The following is an 18,177-nucleotide window of genomic DNA, read 5'->3' on the forward strand; positions in this document are numbered from 1 at the left end:
CTGTGAGACAGTCTCTTTCAGTTGCTTTCACCTCCAATCTACGCTGGACATCATAATTCCTCTGTATGGAGTGAAGGGTAGAATGATTTATTATTTAAGCCGCTGGGGAAAGTACTAATTTTCATATGGAATTCATAGGTGTTGCAAGACAACTTTAAATGCATTTATAACTTCTTCATAAATTCCTGCAGCAATTATAAAATCTGAATGCGAAGGATTTCTTATGGAGCTGTCATTTCATCTTACTTTTTTCAACATTTGCTGTTCATCAGTCCTTCAGCTTTAGCTTTACCTATGTCCTTCCTGATCAGAAAAATAGAGCTTTCTAAATGGCCCACATATTCTCTTAGAAGACTGTTAAGCTAAAAGAGTAGGCATTTGCAGAGAAGTGCAATGCCCCTTTGTAGTATTTTGCTGAAAAAACCTCTAGTTTCAGAAGTGTTGATGTACCTTAAGAGCCCAAGTGTTATCTCCAGATGTGATGCTGGCACTCCAGCCGTGCTCCGTGACCTTCAGAGATGGAGGCTGGACCTTCATCCAGGAGCCTGGCTAATGAAGAGAGGTAAGGGCTTGAAAAGTCTCTGAAGATCAGTTTTATAAAGAGAGTCAAGCAAAGCAGCCTGAGCAGAAAAAAGTGTGGGATATTGTTTAATCCAGCCTGTGCAAGTCATCAGACACAGGGGAGGGGAAGATGGATTTAACCTCCGTGATCCTGGCACTATAGCAGATGATTAAAGGTAGATTAAGTATGTAAACATGAAGTAACTTTATGTTCACTGCCTCAACTTTTTTTCACAGGCTTTCCAAGGTCCCATTCTTGGCATTTTTTTACTGATAAATGTATTTCAGGCAGTTATGAGTTGAAACCTTATACCAAAAATTGTCCAATACGGCCACTCTGAAATTTATGAAAGGCATAAAAATGTCCTTTTTCTACCTAATGAGCAAGGAACAAATAATGAGAGCACCGTTGAAGTTTTCGTGTGAAGCAGTAATCCATATCTACAACAAAATAAAGTTGAGCAACTTGTCAGGTTAAGAGTATAGAGAAGCTAACACAACGGCTCATCAATAAATTGTCCTGCAAATCTGAATGTTGACTCGGGGGGCTTATAAGTGTCACTTAGACATGAACTGGCTATGCACGCTGTAAAATGGTGATCAGATCAGGGGAAGATGGTAGAAATGGTTATTTAGTGACTTACTGTTCCAGGCACAAGATGGCATTCACCGTGAACATAAATTTTGCTGCTAAAAAATTGTATTATGGTGTTAGAGTGAAACACAAAAATGTCATCTAGAGCTAAATGACCTTCAAATAAAATTATAAAGACTAATAAGCATATTGGACTTATTATTTTTATTACACCAGAATAAAACTTTTATAAGTGAATCACCTGAAGCCAAAAAACATTCATAAACTGGAAAAAGATGTTTGAGTAGTTGTATTGTCTTAGTGAGGATGAAGTAGAGCTTCTTTGGGCTCCTGCAGGGTAGCTGTTAGGTGTACGCAGAGCTGCTTGTCCTGCGGTGTTCCCATGCCAGCTTAGCCATGTACTGCAGCAGGAGGGGATGCTACTGCAATTTATACAACTTGTATGTGCTTTTACACGTCCTCCCGCAGGCTTATGGCTGCAACCCGACTAAATTCACACAGAGACTGATTACAAAGATAAATGGTAAAGAGGCACTTTTGCCTCCAGCCCCGGGCACTTTCAGACCCCTAGCAAATATATTATATGGCAATTTTTAAAGGTTAACTAATGAAAGTCATTGGTGTGAAACCACTTGTACTCTATTTCAAGTTAACTCATCTCTGTTCTGGTGTTTCTCAAAAAGGTCAACCACCTACCACAGCATGATAAAAGAGGCAAGTAAATCTGGCTGTATAACTCCATCACCGACTGCTGAAATCCACGTTTTGGGAAGATGTCCCAAATTCACTGAAAATAATGAGCTGAAGTTAGAGGGAAAAACAAAAAACAAAACAACATAACTATACATGCATAAAAGATGGGCAAGTAGTTGGTCACAGAAGCTGAAAATATGTGACAGGCTTAAAATATCCAATGAAAAAACAGCATTTATTCCCCAGCATAGTCAATAACTTAATTTAAATGCATTTTTATCAGTGTGTTTTGCCCACACAGAGCTCAACCTCCTGGTAAAAGCTATGCTCAGATACTCCTAACAGTCTTCTGGTGCCAGCAGATCAAGATTGGGGTAGAGATTACCAAGATTCACTACACTTATACCAACATGTGTAAGTAGATATAGTTTTATTGGCTTCAGCATTCCTAAGCTCACTTGCAGATACTGAGGATAGCGTACTTGTAGTATGAAGATGGATGAGAAAAACTAAGATATGGGGTGATAAAAATAGTGATAATTAAACAGATAAAAGATGAATAGCCGGATAGCATGACGTGGATAGTCAAGGAGGAACCAGCCAGCTCCCACTGTATTTTATGACTGTCAGGGCTCTGCATGGGAGCAGATGACTGATGGCTGGTATTATCAAGGAGAGTGGAATATGTCTTATTTTAACTTTTTATTTGTTTAACCTTTGTGTGTGAGATTGTGCAGCTGAATTTCTTATTATTTGGAAGGGATTGTATTTTTTTCTCTTATATCAGTCATGATCAAAGTTTAGCAAAGTCCTTGTATAAGGAGTTGTCCAAATGGATCTGTAATTATAAACGGATTGTGTCCATCTTCAGGTTTTCTTGTAATTTCTGCAGGGTTGTCTATTTTCCAACAACACCAAAAGAGATGAAAAGCACAAAATTTAGAGGAAATCACCTGTTCTAAAAGCATGGGAAAGGTAGATAATTAGAAAACATTGGTATCCAGATTTATTGGTTTGTGGCTTGGATCTATCTAAAGGTTAAATAGCAGTGCTATGTGTTTCAAAGAAAATGAGCATTTTAACTCTAGAACGCATAACTATAGCAGTAGATAGGTCACACATTAGTTCAGTATTATTATATTCAGGGTAGGCATACGCATCTCAGCATGAGATATTCACACATACGAAGTTCCTAATAAGAGTCCTTTGAACCTGAGTGGTTTTCAGTGTAAAGGTGCTGGACAATCAAAAAATAATTGCACAGACAAGTACACTTGACAGCTATTAGGCCATTTATTTAGTAATGCCTGGACTAAAATGGAGTAGGGTCACCTGCATTAGTTATAGTTCTGCTGTGCCCAAGTATGTGTAAGCACTAGTCACGACCAGTGAAGAGCACCAAGGCCACTGCCTTCAGCATCTGATGTTACTGAGGTCTTCAGCAATCAGAGTGCATCTAATTTTAGCTAATAGGCATCAAGGAATTTTCCATCTAATCCACTTCTTGCTATCAAATAAAAAATAACTTCCTGTGGAGATAACCTCATACCTGAGAACAAAGCACATGGACCTCTAGGTTTGTAAAGTAAATCCCAAACCAGCCTGAACCATTATTTCAAGGTTGAAAGAACCGACATGACAGGACTAAGTGGTTTTCACCTTCAATCTGATTATCATAGTGATTTAAATTTGTCCGGTTAATTCCTCATTTGCCTGTGCATGCCAACCACCCCCAGCAAGATGACTGGGCAGACTTTGAGGGACGCCAGAGAGAAGCCGCTTAAGGAACTCCACCAGTTCATAACACAAAAAATTGCGTATGGCCCTGATCTACTTTGGTGGTCTCAGAATCTACATATGCCAACGAAAAAGCCAAATTAAACTGCTAACGATTGTCTGCCGTTATTATTCCGTATCCCAAAATTATTTCACATTGCAACCTGCACAAAGACATCATTAATCCCTTCTAGGCTGCCAAAAAAAACCCCTTTCTGTCATTTGCTATACAAAAATATATAGAATGTTGTAAGGGTGGTAAATAGAGTGGAATAACTAAAGTATAATTCCAAATGCTAATGTAATTATTGGATTATTTGCTTACCTCTATTACTTAATTTAAATTATGCTGACTGGGAGCTGAAGTTCCATAATCTCTGTTATCGAAAATTATGTATTCACGCTTCTGTTTTCTTTGAGCTCTTGCTGCCAAATACATTGCTGTTATTTAATGGTATCTGCAGAACAAGCATGGGCTGTAATTTTCTAAGAAATTTAAGAATACAACTCGCAAGGTTCTATTCATTCTACAACCTTTTGCCTTTTATGTGTTTACAAGGATTGTGGAGAGGAAAAAAAAAAAAAAAAGGTTTAATAGAGATGGCACGTGATATTTTTGCAGTAAGTTTTCTATTTGCACTTTATTTTTCCTCATGAATCATGAATGATACTTTGGTGAATGTCTTTTCCAAGAATCATATCAAATAGGCAAAAACTGTAACAACAATTAAAATGTTTCAAACAGAATTGCATTTGGAAGGGTTTGCCGCAGTCTTTCTATCAAGCAAATTAAGAGAATTTTATTTAACCACAGATTTTTCACCGGCTAAGATCATACAGCTGGCCCTTCATTTGACATAATTAAGGTCATAACATTGAAGCTAACGGAACAAAGCTGATTTTCACCAGCTGATACTCTGTCCAGTGTTTATTTAGTTCATTCTTTCCTAGATCTGATCTGCATCTTTCCTGCACCTCAATCCTACCCTGCTGTACTATTTTGTTAGGTAAAAGCCAATAATAAAGCACAAATTCTCCTCCCATAAAGTCATAAGGCCAGAAAAGCAGCAGCAGCTGCAGTGGCAAGACGAGCAGACCATGCAGAGGAATACAATCCCTTGCATGTCATAGAAAATAGTGGCATAAGGTGTGCATGAACACAAAAGGCACTTATGGGCGGGCCAAAAATCAAGCAAAAAGATTATATCAGTGGATTTGTGAACTATGCACGTATCAGCGACCAAGCCTCTCCTTTCATACACGTGATATGACTGGCTGCATCCCACAAGGAAAGCTTTGTTTCAAGTCCTTCTCCCAGGTTAGAGAAGGGGTGCCATGCCACAGTGCTGAAGTGGTCCTTATCCCATGCCCTTTTCATTAGGTTTGGTTCACAGAGTGAAAACGCAGCCTTAAAAAGCCAGAGCAGAAAATACTCCTGGCATTAAACCCTGGAATCACAAGACATCCTTAATATTAAACAAATCAAGCAGAAAAGCTAAGGTAGGTTATTCACTTCAGGATTTTTTCCCCAAATATTATGGTACTTGTCAAAAGGTGGACTTTCGGGGAAAGGGTGATTGAAATTTTGACACAAATTTTAATGATATTCAACAGAAGTTGTCCCCTCTCAGCTTTCCTCCCATATGACAATAAAACATAGTGTCAAAACAATATTGAATTTCAAAAATATACCAATTTTATACTTTAGAGACAACATTTTTCAGTTTTTCATTCAAAACAATACTTCTCCTTTATAAGTATCTTTTTTTTTTTTTTTCTAATTTTAAACAAAACAGATTTACAAAGGATTAAATAACCCAACAAGCAAAATAATTCCAGGTTAACTCAAAACATCTTTCTACATTCTTCCTGCCTCTTCCCCCAACCCGGGGTTTATTTTGGTTCAACTTGGATTTTGTTTCTGATTTTTTGCCAAACAAAAAAAACCCCTATTCATCCAGCTCCACTAACAGAAAGGCCTCGTGCAGAGAAATACGTATGAAGAGACGGGCTATGTAACTCTCACTACGACTACAGCCAGGCTGATAGAAGCAGAGCTCGTGGACGCCACAGGTTGCTGGGCTGAGGTCTATCGCTGCTGCCGCCACAGTCGAGCCCTCTGCCTGAGCCGCCGCACGGACAGGCTGATCGGCTGCTTCCCAAACTTCTTCATGATCTCCTTGATTCTCGCCAGGTTGGTTTTGGAGATGGTGAAGTCACACTGGGTAGCTCCCATGTCGTAGCCGACTTCGCAGGTCTTGGTGGAGGTGGTGTAGCCCTCTGCCTTCACGCCCACCACGTATTCCCCTGGGTTAAGAAGACGCCAGTAATCCCCATCAGCTCCTGGTAGGAAAAGAAATAGTTTTCAGGCCCTTTCTCCTTGAGGAAGGTGTTTATGAGAACACAGAAATCCCTGCACATGGATAAGATGACACAGCAGGCAGCAACTCTGCATCCTCACACCAGGAGGGTGTCAATGAGGCACCCCATCTCATAGCCCTCCCCATCCCGACAACCCTACAGGAAAACACACCTCAAACATATTTTCCAAATGATGAAAAAAGGACAACAGGCTTAAATCTGGCTCAAGATTTTTGTCAGCTGAAGCCAAGAAGATCCTGAGGCAAAGGGTCATCTTGTAATGGTTAGCGCTTCCTAAGGGGTATGAAAGACATTCCCCAAACTAATTATAACTAACAAATCAAGAGGATGCCCAGTGGGGTACCCACATCGCACTCATGATCCTGGCCAGCCTGCCTGGACACATGTGTTTTGGTGCTATTTAGTATGCAAACATATGAATGCATAATGTCAAGTCATTTAGAGATCTAGGTAAATATCCCCTTCTATAAAATCTTACATTGAGTTTTATTATACAAATTTTCCTCCAGACTATATATAATTCATCAGGGTACTTAACCACTTGCTTACCTGTAAATGCATGAACAGAACTCTTGTAACCAACTAAACTACTAATGCACAAAGCAAGATGCATTTTAACACCTTGTTGAATGACTTTGTTTCTCCTTTTTACCCCGTAAATGATCTCAGATTACCCATAAGTATATAAAGATAGTTTTAGACTTATTTTAAAATATTATTTTAGCTAGCACGTATGCTTAGCTGTTGACTGAAAAAGGTGAAACACTAATATCTAAAATTAGTTTTGCACTCTGTCCTGGGAAAACCCACTGTGGAATGAAAGTACATATTCAAATATGAAATTCTATATATATCAATAGAAATGCAACATTTTTTTATATAAAGAGGGGTTGGGGTTTTTTAGCATTGATGAGGTCTGACAGCCTTACTATCTCTAGACTTGGGTTGCTAGCAATGCAGTGTGTTGCGAAAACCAAGAATGATTTGCATAAAAATATTATATTTGGGAAAACATCAGACTAGCTAGCCTCTTGTCATGGTTTAATCCCAGCTGACAACTGAGCCCCACACAGATGCTTGCTCACTCCCCCCCGGTGGGATGGGGGAGTGAATTGGAAGGGTAAAAGTGAGAAAACTCATGGGTTGAGATAAGAACAGTTTTCTAACTGAAATAAAATAATAATAATATTATTAATTATGATAATAATAAAAAAATTGTAATGAAAAGGAAAATAAAAAAGGAGAGTGAAATAAAACTGAAGAAAAACAAATGATGCAAATGAAACACAGTTGCTCACCACCAACCGACCGATGCCCAGCCTGTTCCTGAGCAGCAGTTCCCTGGCCAGCTTTCCCCCTAGTTTATACGCTGACCATGACACCATACAGTGTTGATGTCCCTTGGGTCAGCTGGGGTCAGCTGTCCCAGCTGTGTCCCCTCCCATCTCCTTGTGCACCCGTCAGCCTCCTCACTGGCAGGGCAGCAGGAGAGGCTCAGAAGTCCCTGACTTCGTGTAAACACTCCTCACAGCAACACCTACAACATCAGTGTGTTATCAATATTATTCTCATCCTAAATCTGAAACACAGCACTACACCAGATACTAGGAAAAAAATTAACTCTATTCCAGCCAAAACCAGGACACAGAAAAGAAACAGGATTTTAGTTTAGAGGTTGGTAAAATGAAAAAAAAAAATATTGTAAACTGTGTTAGCAAAACAGCAACATCAACTATACCCTGATGTGGCAGTCTCTGAATTCAAGTGTGAAATTGTGTGCAGGCACACCCGATCAGGTTAATTCTTGCATACCAGCTTGCTTAGGTTTTTCTTTCAGCCAGTTTGACCCCGATGGGGGTGATCAAGGTCCGGATTTTGTATTTCTCAGGACTCACACATTTTTAGGAAGGGCTCTCTGAGAAGCTCTTTATTCCGTTCTCCCTTACTATCGGGTCTGTTGGCACCCTAACCAAAAGACAAAATGTAAAGCTGTCCAAGTTTCTTGAATTTATCCCTAAGAGCTAATTTTTAGCTTTAAATGCTCTGACTATACTACAGGGCTGGCAAAAGGCTACGGATCACCCTGTGAATGCATCCCTGCTCAGAGGCTGGCTTTAGCCCATGGTATTCAAAACTGACCCACATTTTTCTGACACATTTAACAGGCAGTTCATCACAACCCCTGCACAAGGCCAGAAAAAAATCCACACACTCACACACCACTGGGAAATTATTACAAAGCTGGATATTAAGCTGTTAGCAGGGTGTGCTTTACCTCCTTTCCATTTATAAGTACGTAGACATTAGTATTTGTCAGCTGTCATTGCCCAGAATTTAATACCAGACTAAAAGGTTTTTTGGTTTTTTTTTGCAAATCAGATTAAATGCAGTAGGTAAAAAATTTCAGAGCAGATGGCAAGAGAAACACAATTAAAAATACAGATAAATTCAGTAAATAATAGGTTTGCTAAAAGAATAGGCCTGAAAGTGGGAGCAGGCTGGAGGCAGACTACATCTATCTCCACCTATTGGGTCTGCAAAAGAATTGCCATGTCTGCTTGGATAAAATAACAATGCATAAAAATATGAAGGCAATATTAATATCAATTAAAAACGTCAGGTGACTCAATAAACACTTCAGATAAGAGGAACAGCCTTTGAGCCTGATAGGACAGACCTTCATTACAATTAAATGTCATATTTACATTTAAATGTACCAAACCTTTCTAATTTAAGTACATTATAAAAATCTGTCTTAATGTTCTGTTAATACATATAAAAGGCTCTCCAGGGAAGCTAGACATAGTACTGCATGCCCAATGCATGTAACAACTAAAACTTAACTTTCTTCTACTGAACAGGCAACCAGGAATGAGGCTGAAGAGTTATAATACTAGAATTATGCTTAGCTTAGACTTATGTTATTAAATATTACTAAATTTTACTTCAAAATATTTGGATTTGGTTACATAATTTATACTGAAATCATATGAAACTTACCAAAATAGTCATAAAAATTTCTCTGAACATTGTGAGAAATTTAATTAATTATGCTTTGCTGCAAAAATCACAGAGGAATGTGCATCTGTCTTCAGACTCTGGCGGAGATACGGAATTGTTTCACTAGAAAGAAACTGTACATTTTCCTCATCAAGATTCTCCTTGAGATTTTCCAAAATGTGCAATTACAGGAAGCAACCCACTAAACTGCCTTTGTATCATGGGGAAAAACGTGTCCAGGTACAATAGGTCATCCAATTGATGAACTGTTTTCCAAAGGTTCTCTCATAAAGCACAGGCCACATCTAACCATAACAACATGTAATCACTCAGACTTAATCAATAGTTACATCTGCATCAACAGAAAATGGAATAATTTTCCACAAAGCTCTTACTCTCAGAATCAATGACTTTATTTAGCCTATTAATATTGTTAGCTTAGTGTCAGCAGCCCTGTCTTCCCATAAGATATATTGTACATCCAACAGAAAGTAAAAAAAAGAAAAAAGTGCTTTCCATGCACTTTTTTTTTTGTCCACAGGAAGAAGCAAAGAAATTTTCTCAAACAAGTAAAGTTATTAGATGGCCATTAGAGACAACTTTTGTCTGGCTCTGCAGGGTAGTTGACCACATTAATGTAACAAAGAAACGGTGGATACCTTACAGCTTAGCTCACTTTAAACAAAACTTATATGAATAGAGATAATAGCCATCATTTGTCTCCTTCTTGGCCTATTTTTATATTAAGGCAAGTCAGAGGTTTAAATGGATACATTTTTCATTTTAAAAGGTATAAACGCAAGAAGACTGCTGACAATTTGATTTCTTTCTCTGGAGTTATACGTGTCATTTTAGCTTTTTGGCTCTCTACTTGCAAAGACTAATGAGATATATATTGTTATCTATACAATCTAAAACAAGATAGAACTTTTACGTTCCCATCTACAAAGTCATTCCCAAACAGAGAGTCAGTTTAAACACCTCATTAAAAAGAAGAATTAAAAAGAATTAAATAAGTACTTTTATTTTTACTAACAAGTGCAGATGGCCTTGAGCCATAGAAGCTCAGCTCTAAGTCTAGATGTAAATAGCTCCAAGATTCCCCAAATGTTACAAGGCACATTTTGGGTCTTGCACATTTATGACACAGGCCACTGGGACTCCTTTCCATATGCACATTTGCTCTCTTTAAACTGTTGATTTTTCTTTCATGTGGCAATCCAGTGTACTTAGAGCTGGATATTAATCTTCGATTGCATTTACTCGGCCTCAACCCGAGCAATATATTAATTCTGTTAACAGAGTAATACAACTTACAGTTTATGGCAGTCTTTCAAGATTGGCAAGACAAAAAAAAAACAAACCCAACTGATTACTTTAATTCACGTTATCATTTCCCAGTGGTCCCATTTTGAAATATTCAAGGCAGAATCATTATTGCCTAATTAAATATCTGTCATTCAATGTTTTCTTTTACAACAGAGACACAGTAGCACAGAAATGCAATTAATCTTAAACTAAGTTAGATATTCCAAGATTATTATTGGCTCAGATAATTTAATGTAGCAAACACTGAGGATTTGGAAGTTTCTTATCTGAAGGTGTATGATATTCCGTAGCCTGAAATCAGATTACGTGTCAAAGTGTGCCATGCTGTACTTCAGTGGCAAAGCACATGAAAGAGGCAGCACATGCAAGACACAGGAATACCAGTCAGGACATGAAAAATACATAAAATGAGTGTTCCCATTTTTAATATTGAATCAAATCTAGAGTATGCAAAAATATGATTTTGTCTGATTATTCACCTTGATGCTACTTTTCCACAGACATCCAGCAGAAACCTTATTAACCTCTTGCAACCAGCACTCTGAGTGCAATCACTAAAGACTCCTGCTGACATCTTCTTTTGCTATTTCTTTCTGCATGCTCCTCTCCTTGCTATATCCCTTGTGTTGTTTCTTCATGTAAGATGACCGTGTGTCTTAAATGCTGATACAGTACTTACACAAACACGATGGCCGTTGGACACTATCCTACCTGCTACCTGCCAACAACAATTTTCAGGTATTATTATTAATCTTGTAATTGGCTAGTGTCTAGTTAAAGCAGTTCTTTATTTAGTGCCATAACTACTTTCCAGGCCACTAAATAAGGTTAGAGTTTACTCTGAGTATACATATCCATGTCTGGGTATAGATTGAGACTGTGCTAACAAGGCAAATAGCCATTTATTGTGTTGGTGTTTTTTTTTTAAACTATACATATTTAAAAGTAATTCTTTGGGCTGGAATTCACCTGTGCAAAGCAGTGTTTCTGCTGAGCCCCATTAAATGATCTTTTATAACGCTGTGATGTTTTGCAGGAGAGTCTTCAGGTTGTGAAATTTCCCTTTCCCTGCAACAGCTGGCTCTCCTCTGGACACAGCTATAAATCACATCTGTAACACATTCGCAGTCTTATAACTGTTAACAGCCAGAGAAACTCTTTTCGTCCAACAAAGTATTACCTACACCCTTGTTTTTCAGTGCTATAATTATTCTGGGTTAGATTTGCACTACCTTTCCAGGAGAAAAGGAGCAGTAAGAGTTCTTTAGACATAGCCTTAGGCTATTGGTCTGGGGCAGATAAATTATTACTTAAAAAGTATTTGCTCAATAATTTAAAAGAGGTGAAAAGAGGAAGAGGAGGAGAGAGGAAAGTCATAGTTCTGTTCTAGTCTATGCAGCCGGACCATGGAAAGAAGTGACTCCTCACGTGCCACTCCTTCTGCAACACTCTCCTTGGACTCTACAGTATCTGCTGGCTTTTCTCAGAAAAGAGTTTTAAGTTGCAATGAGGTTCTGTATTTTGATTTTAAAGCATCAATCTGTTTATTTGCACTGCTGGTTTGGGTTTTTTACCTGTCCGAATATCATGATTAACACCTTCTACTGAAATAACAGCATTTGGGATTCCCTTTCCATGCACATCTTTTACTATGCCTTTGATGCCCCGATGGACCTATTGAGAGAACAAACAAACAAATGAATATTGCACAGCAGTGAACAGTACTATGATTGGGAAGATACAACAAATCATTAATTTCATATGTGCATTACACGTATTATATTCCTACTTTATGTTTCACACAATCTTGAAATATCATTATTAACCCAGTATCAGCCTTCCAGGCATTAGTTACTTGTGAATCAGCTTACAAATTTTGTCATGATTCCTGAGGCATCAAATTCAAGACATAGATAAAATGAGCAGATAAAGCAGCAGATATAAATTTTTTTTTCCTGGCAGTCCTTTCTGGCAAGCTCTACACTCACATCAAATTTAACAAGCTTCGTTATTTTATTCTCGTAAATCAAAACAGCCTGGTTGAAGTGATATGCCACTATTGCTTGTAGGTGAGCTTTCTATCACAAATACAGAATCACAGAATGATCTCGGCTGGAAAAGCCCCTGAAGCTCCTCCAGCCCAACCATGACCCTCCCCCTGACCGTTCCCAACTCCCCCAGATCCCTCAGCGCTGGCTCAGCCCGACTCTTCAACCCCTCCAGGGATCCCGGGGACTCCCCCCTGCCCTGGGCAGCCCATTCCAACGCCCAACAGCCCCTTCTGCACAGAAATCCTTCCTCAGAGCCAGCCTGACCCTGCCCTGGGCAGCTTGAGGCCATTCCCTCGGGGCCTGGCGCTGGGGTCTTGGCTCCAGAGACTCATCCCCCCTCTCTGCACCCTCCTGGCAGGGAGTTGCAGAGGGCCAGGAGGTCTCCCCTCAGCCTCCTCTTCTCCAGACTGAACCCCCCCAGTTCCCCCAGCCGCTCCCCAGCAGACCTGTGCTCCAGACAGGTATACCAATAATCATGTAATTAGTCATGCAAGAAAAATATCAGAAACCTTAAACTCCCTTTCAATCTGAAGGAAGTCATCAAATTACTCAGAAGTTACTCTTCTGTCGAATACCTGTTCCATAAAAACAATCAGGGACTCGCGGTTGTTTTCCCATTCTTCGGGCAACTCACTCTCGTGGGGATACTTGTCACAGCCAACATAGATGGATAGCTCAAAGCAGTTAGTGTGCAGATAACTGAAGTCATTTATGCCTGTCAAGAGGGGGTAAAAAATAAATTATTTTATATCCTCTTTTAATATATTGATCAGATCTGATTATTTTATGCAAAGTAAGATAATGTATTTAAACACAAACTGGGTATTCATCTAGCTGGCTTAGCCTGCAGATCTGGCAGGGCAAAAGTTTTTTAGAAATTCCACATCTCATAACAAAGCACCAGAGCAACATCAGAACTATACAATTACTAAACACGACTTTCTAAAAACAGTGTCCTATCAACACGTTCCAAATAGAGGACACAAGCTTGCAGCATAATAGCACAGGCCACTGTGTCACTGAGCTTTACTAATCCTGGACACTTTCCCATGGAGCAGCTCTCACTTATGATTGCCCTGGGTAGAAATGGGATGGTCCATGTTAGCTTGCATGGATGTGCAGCCATTAATCGAATTTATACAACCCTAAATGCCAGGACACAGAGTAACTTGCACACAGTGACTGTTATGTAAAAATTATTTATCAGAGCAGTCGATGAAATAGCTTCTCAGACTAAATGTTTTCCTACATAAGTAATCTAAATGATAGGAAAGGCAGAAAACTCAAAGTGGTATATAATTCTTTTAAGTGATATATGGTGTCTGCTAGCTTGTAAGGAATGGAAGGATCTATTCTGTTTTCTCCCTGTTAGGGCTTTGCAGAGGACTGGAATCTGCACCATTGCTCTGCAATAAGGATTTCCATGAGAAATATGTCCTGATCAAAACCCAGGAGCCTCAGTGCCTCTGACCTCTGAGGAGGTGCAGTTTGAGTCTGTGTTACAGAGAGCGCTGTAACCTTTGCAAAAGTCCTGAGCACCAAGGAAGACTGTATTTAGATACAGATCTCAAATATTTGCATTGTCCAGGTTTCTCTCCCATATCTAAGATTTTTTTTTTTTCTTTAGGAAAATTCCATTTATTAGTTCTTTACAATCACACAGATAACACGATACAGTACACGAACACTACAGGAAGAAGTGAGGTGAACTTCATTTCTTATTCCACCTGCATTTTTTAATTAAAAACAAATTTTGAAAAAGATTTATTATGATAATACTTAGATTTTAAATGGCAAAGATTAACAGAAAATGCATTCACCAAGTGCTTCTGACTGAAAAGAGTTAAAAAAACCCTAGTCCTGCCTAATTGCCATAGTGCAGTAGTCAAGTATTTAACGAGCCCTCAGTGCCTTCTGGATGCAGAGCAGGAGGATTATATAATACAGATGTTAAGCTTTTCACTTTTGTTGATGGGGAAAGCCTAAATATCAGACAATGGCATATGCTACTCTGCATAAACATGCCTCCCCTCCGTTTGAGAAACAGCCACAATTATTTTTCCCTCACATACTGTATTGCATCCTGATTAATCTGTTGTGAAATGTTTTGCAATACACAGTAATTGCTCAGTTTTAATACATGTATTTAAGAAAATGGCTTAATGTTGCCAAGAGCAACACTTCGTGTAGTGTCTGAACATGCAAATCCAGCCTTGAAACCACTAGAAATAAAATTAAATTCATCTGTTCTTTGCCTTTGTGCAGTTCACCCGGTGCAGAAACGTTATGTGTGAAATTGCTGAAGAACTTGCATTCATTGTAGTCCAAAAAATGTGCAGAAAATAATATGGCTGGATTTCAAAGGCATAGGGAAGTGTTTGATATCTGTGCAAGGTATCTGTGATGCACATACTTCTCTAGGGACTCTCTGGTGCTGAAAAGGAATTAGAAAAATCCCTTACATTAAATGTTCCCGTGGCACGAGCAGTGAAAAGTTTATACGCATGAGCAGTGCAAGGTGGATGAGGAGAAAGAGGATGGGCAGCTTCAAGTTGTGATGCAGCAAGGAGATGCCATGCACAGCAAAGGGCACATGGGGCAGCTTTTTACAAGCAGTATCAGTGTGTCACCTTCAGGTCAGACCTTAAGCAAGCAGGGGTTTAGGAAAAGAAAGTGTTACATGTTGATCTAAAAGGTAAAGAAATAGAAAAACTGGAGTGAGCTATACAGCTACATCTGTATAGTCATGGAATTGCAGAGTGAAAAAATATAGGAGAAATTTGTCTTTAAATCTGGAATCATATGTGGGCAACCCTTTACAACGCAAGGTGCCATTGATGAACTACCAGCTGGAATACACAAATATGTATGCATATATATATATATATATATCTGCAATGCAAATCACTCTTCCATTTGTCTAAGTAAAGAAGAAGTCTAAAACTATTCTGCAGGTTGGAGGCCGAGCATAAAATCTTTTGAGGTTTAGGTTGGAGCCCAAGGTGTAAAGAATTGAAAGTAAAAGCAATATTCCAGTGTTTTTCTCAAAGACAGTCTTGGAAGCCTTGCTATAATGTAAGAGAGAGGGATGTAAAGTATAATGAGAAACATCATAAAGCAGTAAAACAGATCAGATGAACCAAATCCAATAAGCAATTTTTACTAAGAAATCAAGATACTCTTCAGCATCTATATTGTACATCATTACTTAATGTAACTTAGTGTGACAGCTCTTAGTGACGTGGCCAATGTTTTCTTTTCTGGATCGATTCATAATCATGTTTCTTATAGCACTTAGGAAAATTAAACTCATAAATTTGGTAATTAAGGGGTTCAATTAGCATTCAGAGATATTTTTTTTTTTTTTTACGAATTTGCAGAAATGCACAGAAATGTATTGACAGGCATTGGCCTCATGATCTAAGAGTTCAGTCGTTCCCCCTGAATTCACCCAGCACTTTTTAACCTCCTGAAAAAATATTTGAAAGGTTAATTGTTGGCTCTAGCCTTTAAAGGCTGGCCAGCATTAACTTTACATGGGCCAATGTAAAAACCATAAAAAACATGTCCAGAATTTAGAAATGTTTATGCAGTGAAACTACCTGCAACTTACAAATATGAGCCAGCTCCAATAAAACATGGTCTGCACACTTGCATCTGTTTGCCATTACTGCTGCAGTTGTCCCCGTTGTCATTCAAGTGATGACAGACACACAGCTCATTCCTTGATTTCATAGAATACGTTGTCGAACTGATGTACTTATAAAAAACAAAGATTTGAGCAGAATTGTGATGAATCAGCAGAGTGCCTGATTCCGAGTCTGCTCGAAGTGTACACCCACAGACATAACTGCCTATTGCTGTTAAAAATGTGCTTCTGATTGGGTTTTCCTGGAAATCGATGCTTGGTCTGCACTCCAGGTGATGGATTCCCCTTCATGCTCCTTACAGGGCAACAGGCTTGGGCATATGGTGAATAATGCAGTCTGTAATTTATTCTGGCAGCTGAAATGCCTGAGGAACCCATGCAAAATTTAAGTGTAAGGATGTCCAGGTCCTTTAAAACTAGGACAGTAGCAGGCAAGCAGCAGCTTTTTGTAGCATGTTTTTACAACTCAAAGCGAACATGAGTGGGGGATGATCTTCAAGGGAGTTCAGCAAACAGAAGGCTGAAATAATGATTTTCTTATCCAAGGGCCACTGGATTCTCTCCCTGGAGTCGCTGCTTTGGCTCTGTCACTGGTTACCTTTGACGTTCAGCAGCAGTTTTCTGCTGGCATCCTGTGAGATGGCAAAGGCTGACGTGTTCCCCGCTCCTAGTGGGTTTGGACTGGGCTGGTTTTCTCCTGACAAACCATCTTGTATGTACAGAATCCATAAAAGTAATGTATTGCACGTGAACTTTTAGAAACCTCAGCAGCAAATGAAACAGTTGCCCGGTTATTAGTGACCCAGACTTCTTCAGTGCTCTGATAGTTGATGAAGTGTAATAAACAGACTTTTAGATGGGGAAATACTCCTCTCAGGGCCCATGTTTTACCATCATTGCCTCTGCAGTGTTATACCATGCAGAGATAGCCTTCTCATATTTAGCAAGGTAATGATAATTACAGTTTCTAGAGACACTTACTGCCAGCCACGGTATGCCAGGAGGCTCCGTTAACGGTGCCATCCTCCTTTTGGAAATCCTCTGTGTGACATGCTCTCCTGCGTGCATCTGTCATCAGCCGGTGAGTGGAGGCGTAGGAATACGCAAGCCAGCGAAAGACGTGGTCATCTGGGGTAGGCGTGTAATCCTGGGTTTTCCACATCGATCGCACCATATCATAGGGATATGCCACCACCAGCTCTCCTCCCTGCAAATTGCCACCCAGCACAAAAGGGATTTTTTCCATCCATGCTATGATCGCCCGCGTCTCAACTGCCACCTGGGAGAAAAAGAATCAGCAGCTTTGATTCAACCCATGAAATGCGATAATCGTTTCAAAGGCAGACCAGATGCAGGAGGCCCACTGTGAGTTTCTTAGCATGGAGCAAGCAGCCAGCACAGAGATGTGACCAAGTAAACGGCTTCTTTAAATCATGGTGCCTGCCAGCCATGCTTGGGAGGTCACCAACAACCCATAAAAACTAACAAAACCTTAATGTTAGTAATTTATGTAGCAGGAACATCTACGTAGAATGAGGCCAAGAGCAGCAACTGACAGAGATGTCAGACCATAACACTGCTCCCTCTGCCATCAGCTGAAATGAGTTTTTGAAATAAGGGATTTTAAACACAAATATTTCCAAAGCCCACAGAACTGCCACAGTTAAGCACCTTCCCCTCAAACTGGGGGAATCTCAGCCACTATAAATAGTTGCCGTTATATTTAAAAGGCCATGCAAAAATAAGTTCAATTTTGGCACTAAGATCCAATAAATGACTTTAGCATAAGACACCGCATAGGTTTTGCATATACCTCAGCATTTGCTATGTTATTTCAGATAAGAATGTATTTCAAATAAGAACAAATAAGAAAACCCCAGAAAAAAATCCATATGGTGACTAAGTTTGCAAAGAGTTCATCGATGCTGCAAAATGGGAGAAGACTGAGCCCTGCGGTGGGTTTCTCTTTGTCTACCTGTTGCTGCCTAAAAGTTGGGTATTGAATCCTCCAGCTTCTTGAAATAGCTTGGAGGAAAAAGGATCCTCCAGTAAGCAGTTCCCTCTAAAATATGGAGGTGAATGGTACTTTTGTAGTGCATTTTTATTTTCCCCTTTGTGTTCCCCTCTCTCTGGCCTTACTC

General features: G+C 39.4%; 1 protein-coding gene across 1 annotated transcript in view; it reads right to left on the reverse strand.

Moving 5' to 3' along the window:
* Nucleotides 1-3,201: 3,201 nt before the first annotated feature.
* CPXM2 (carboxypeptidase X, M14 family member 2) overlaps nucleotides 3,202-18,177 on the reverse strand; it is a 79,813-nt gene continuing 64,837 nt past the window's right edge. Inside the window, exons 10-13 of the mRNA XM_074908487.1 lie at nucleotides 17,018-17,315; nucleotides 12,963-13,102; nucleotides 11,911-12,010; nucleotides 3,202-5,968 (exon numbers count right to left, since the gene is read on the reverse strand). Coding sequence (XP_074764588.1) covers nucleotides 5,715-5,968; nucleotides 11,911-12,010; nucleotides 12,963-13,102; nucleotides 17,018-17,315 — 792 coding nt within the window. The 3' untranslated portion in view covers nucleotides 3,202-5,714. The remainder of the gene's footprint in view (nucleotides 5,969-11,910; nucleotides 12,011-12,962; nucleotides 13,103-17,017; nucleotides 17,316-18,177) is intronic.

This window comes from Athene noctua, chromosome 5 (genome assembly GCF_965140245.1).
Source record: "Athene noctua chromosome 5, bAthNoc1.hap1.1, whole genome shotgun sequence".
In the NCBI taxonomy this organism is placed as follows: Eukaryota; Metazoa; Chordata; class Aves; order Strigiformes; family Strigidae; genus Athene; species Athene noctua.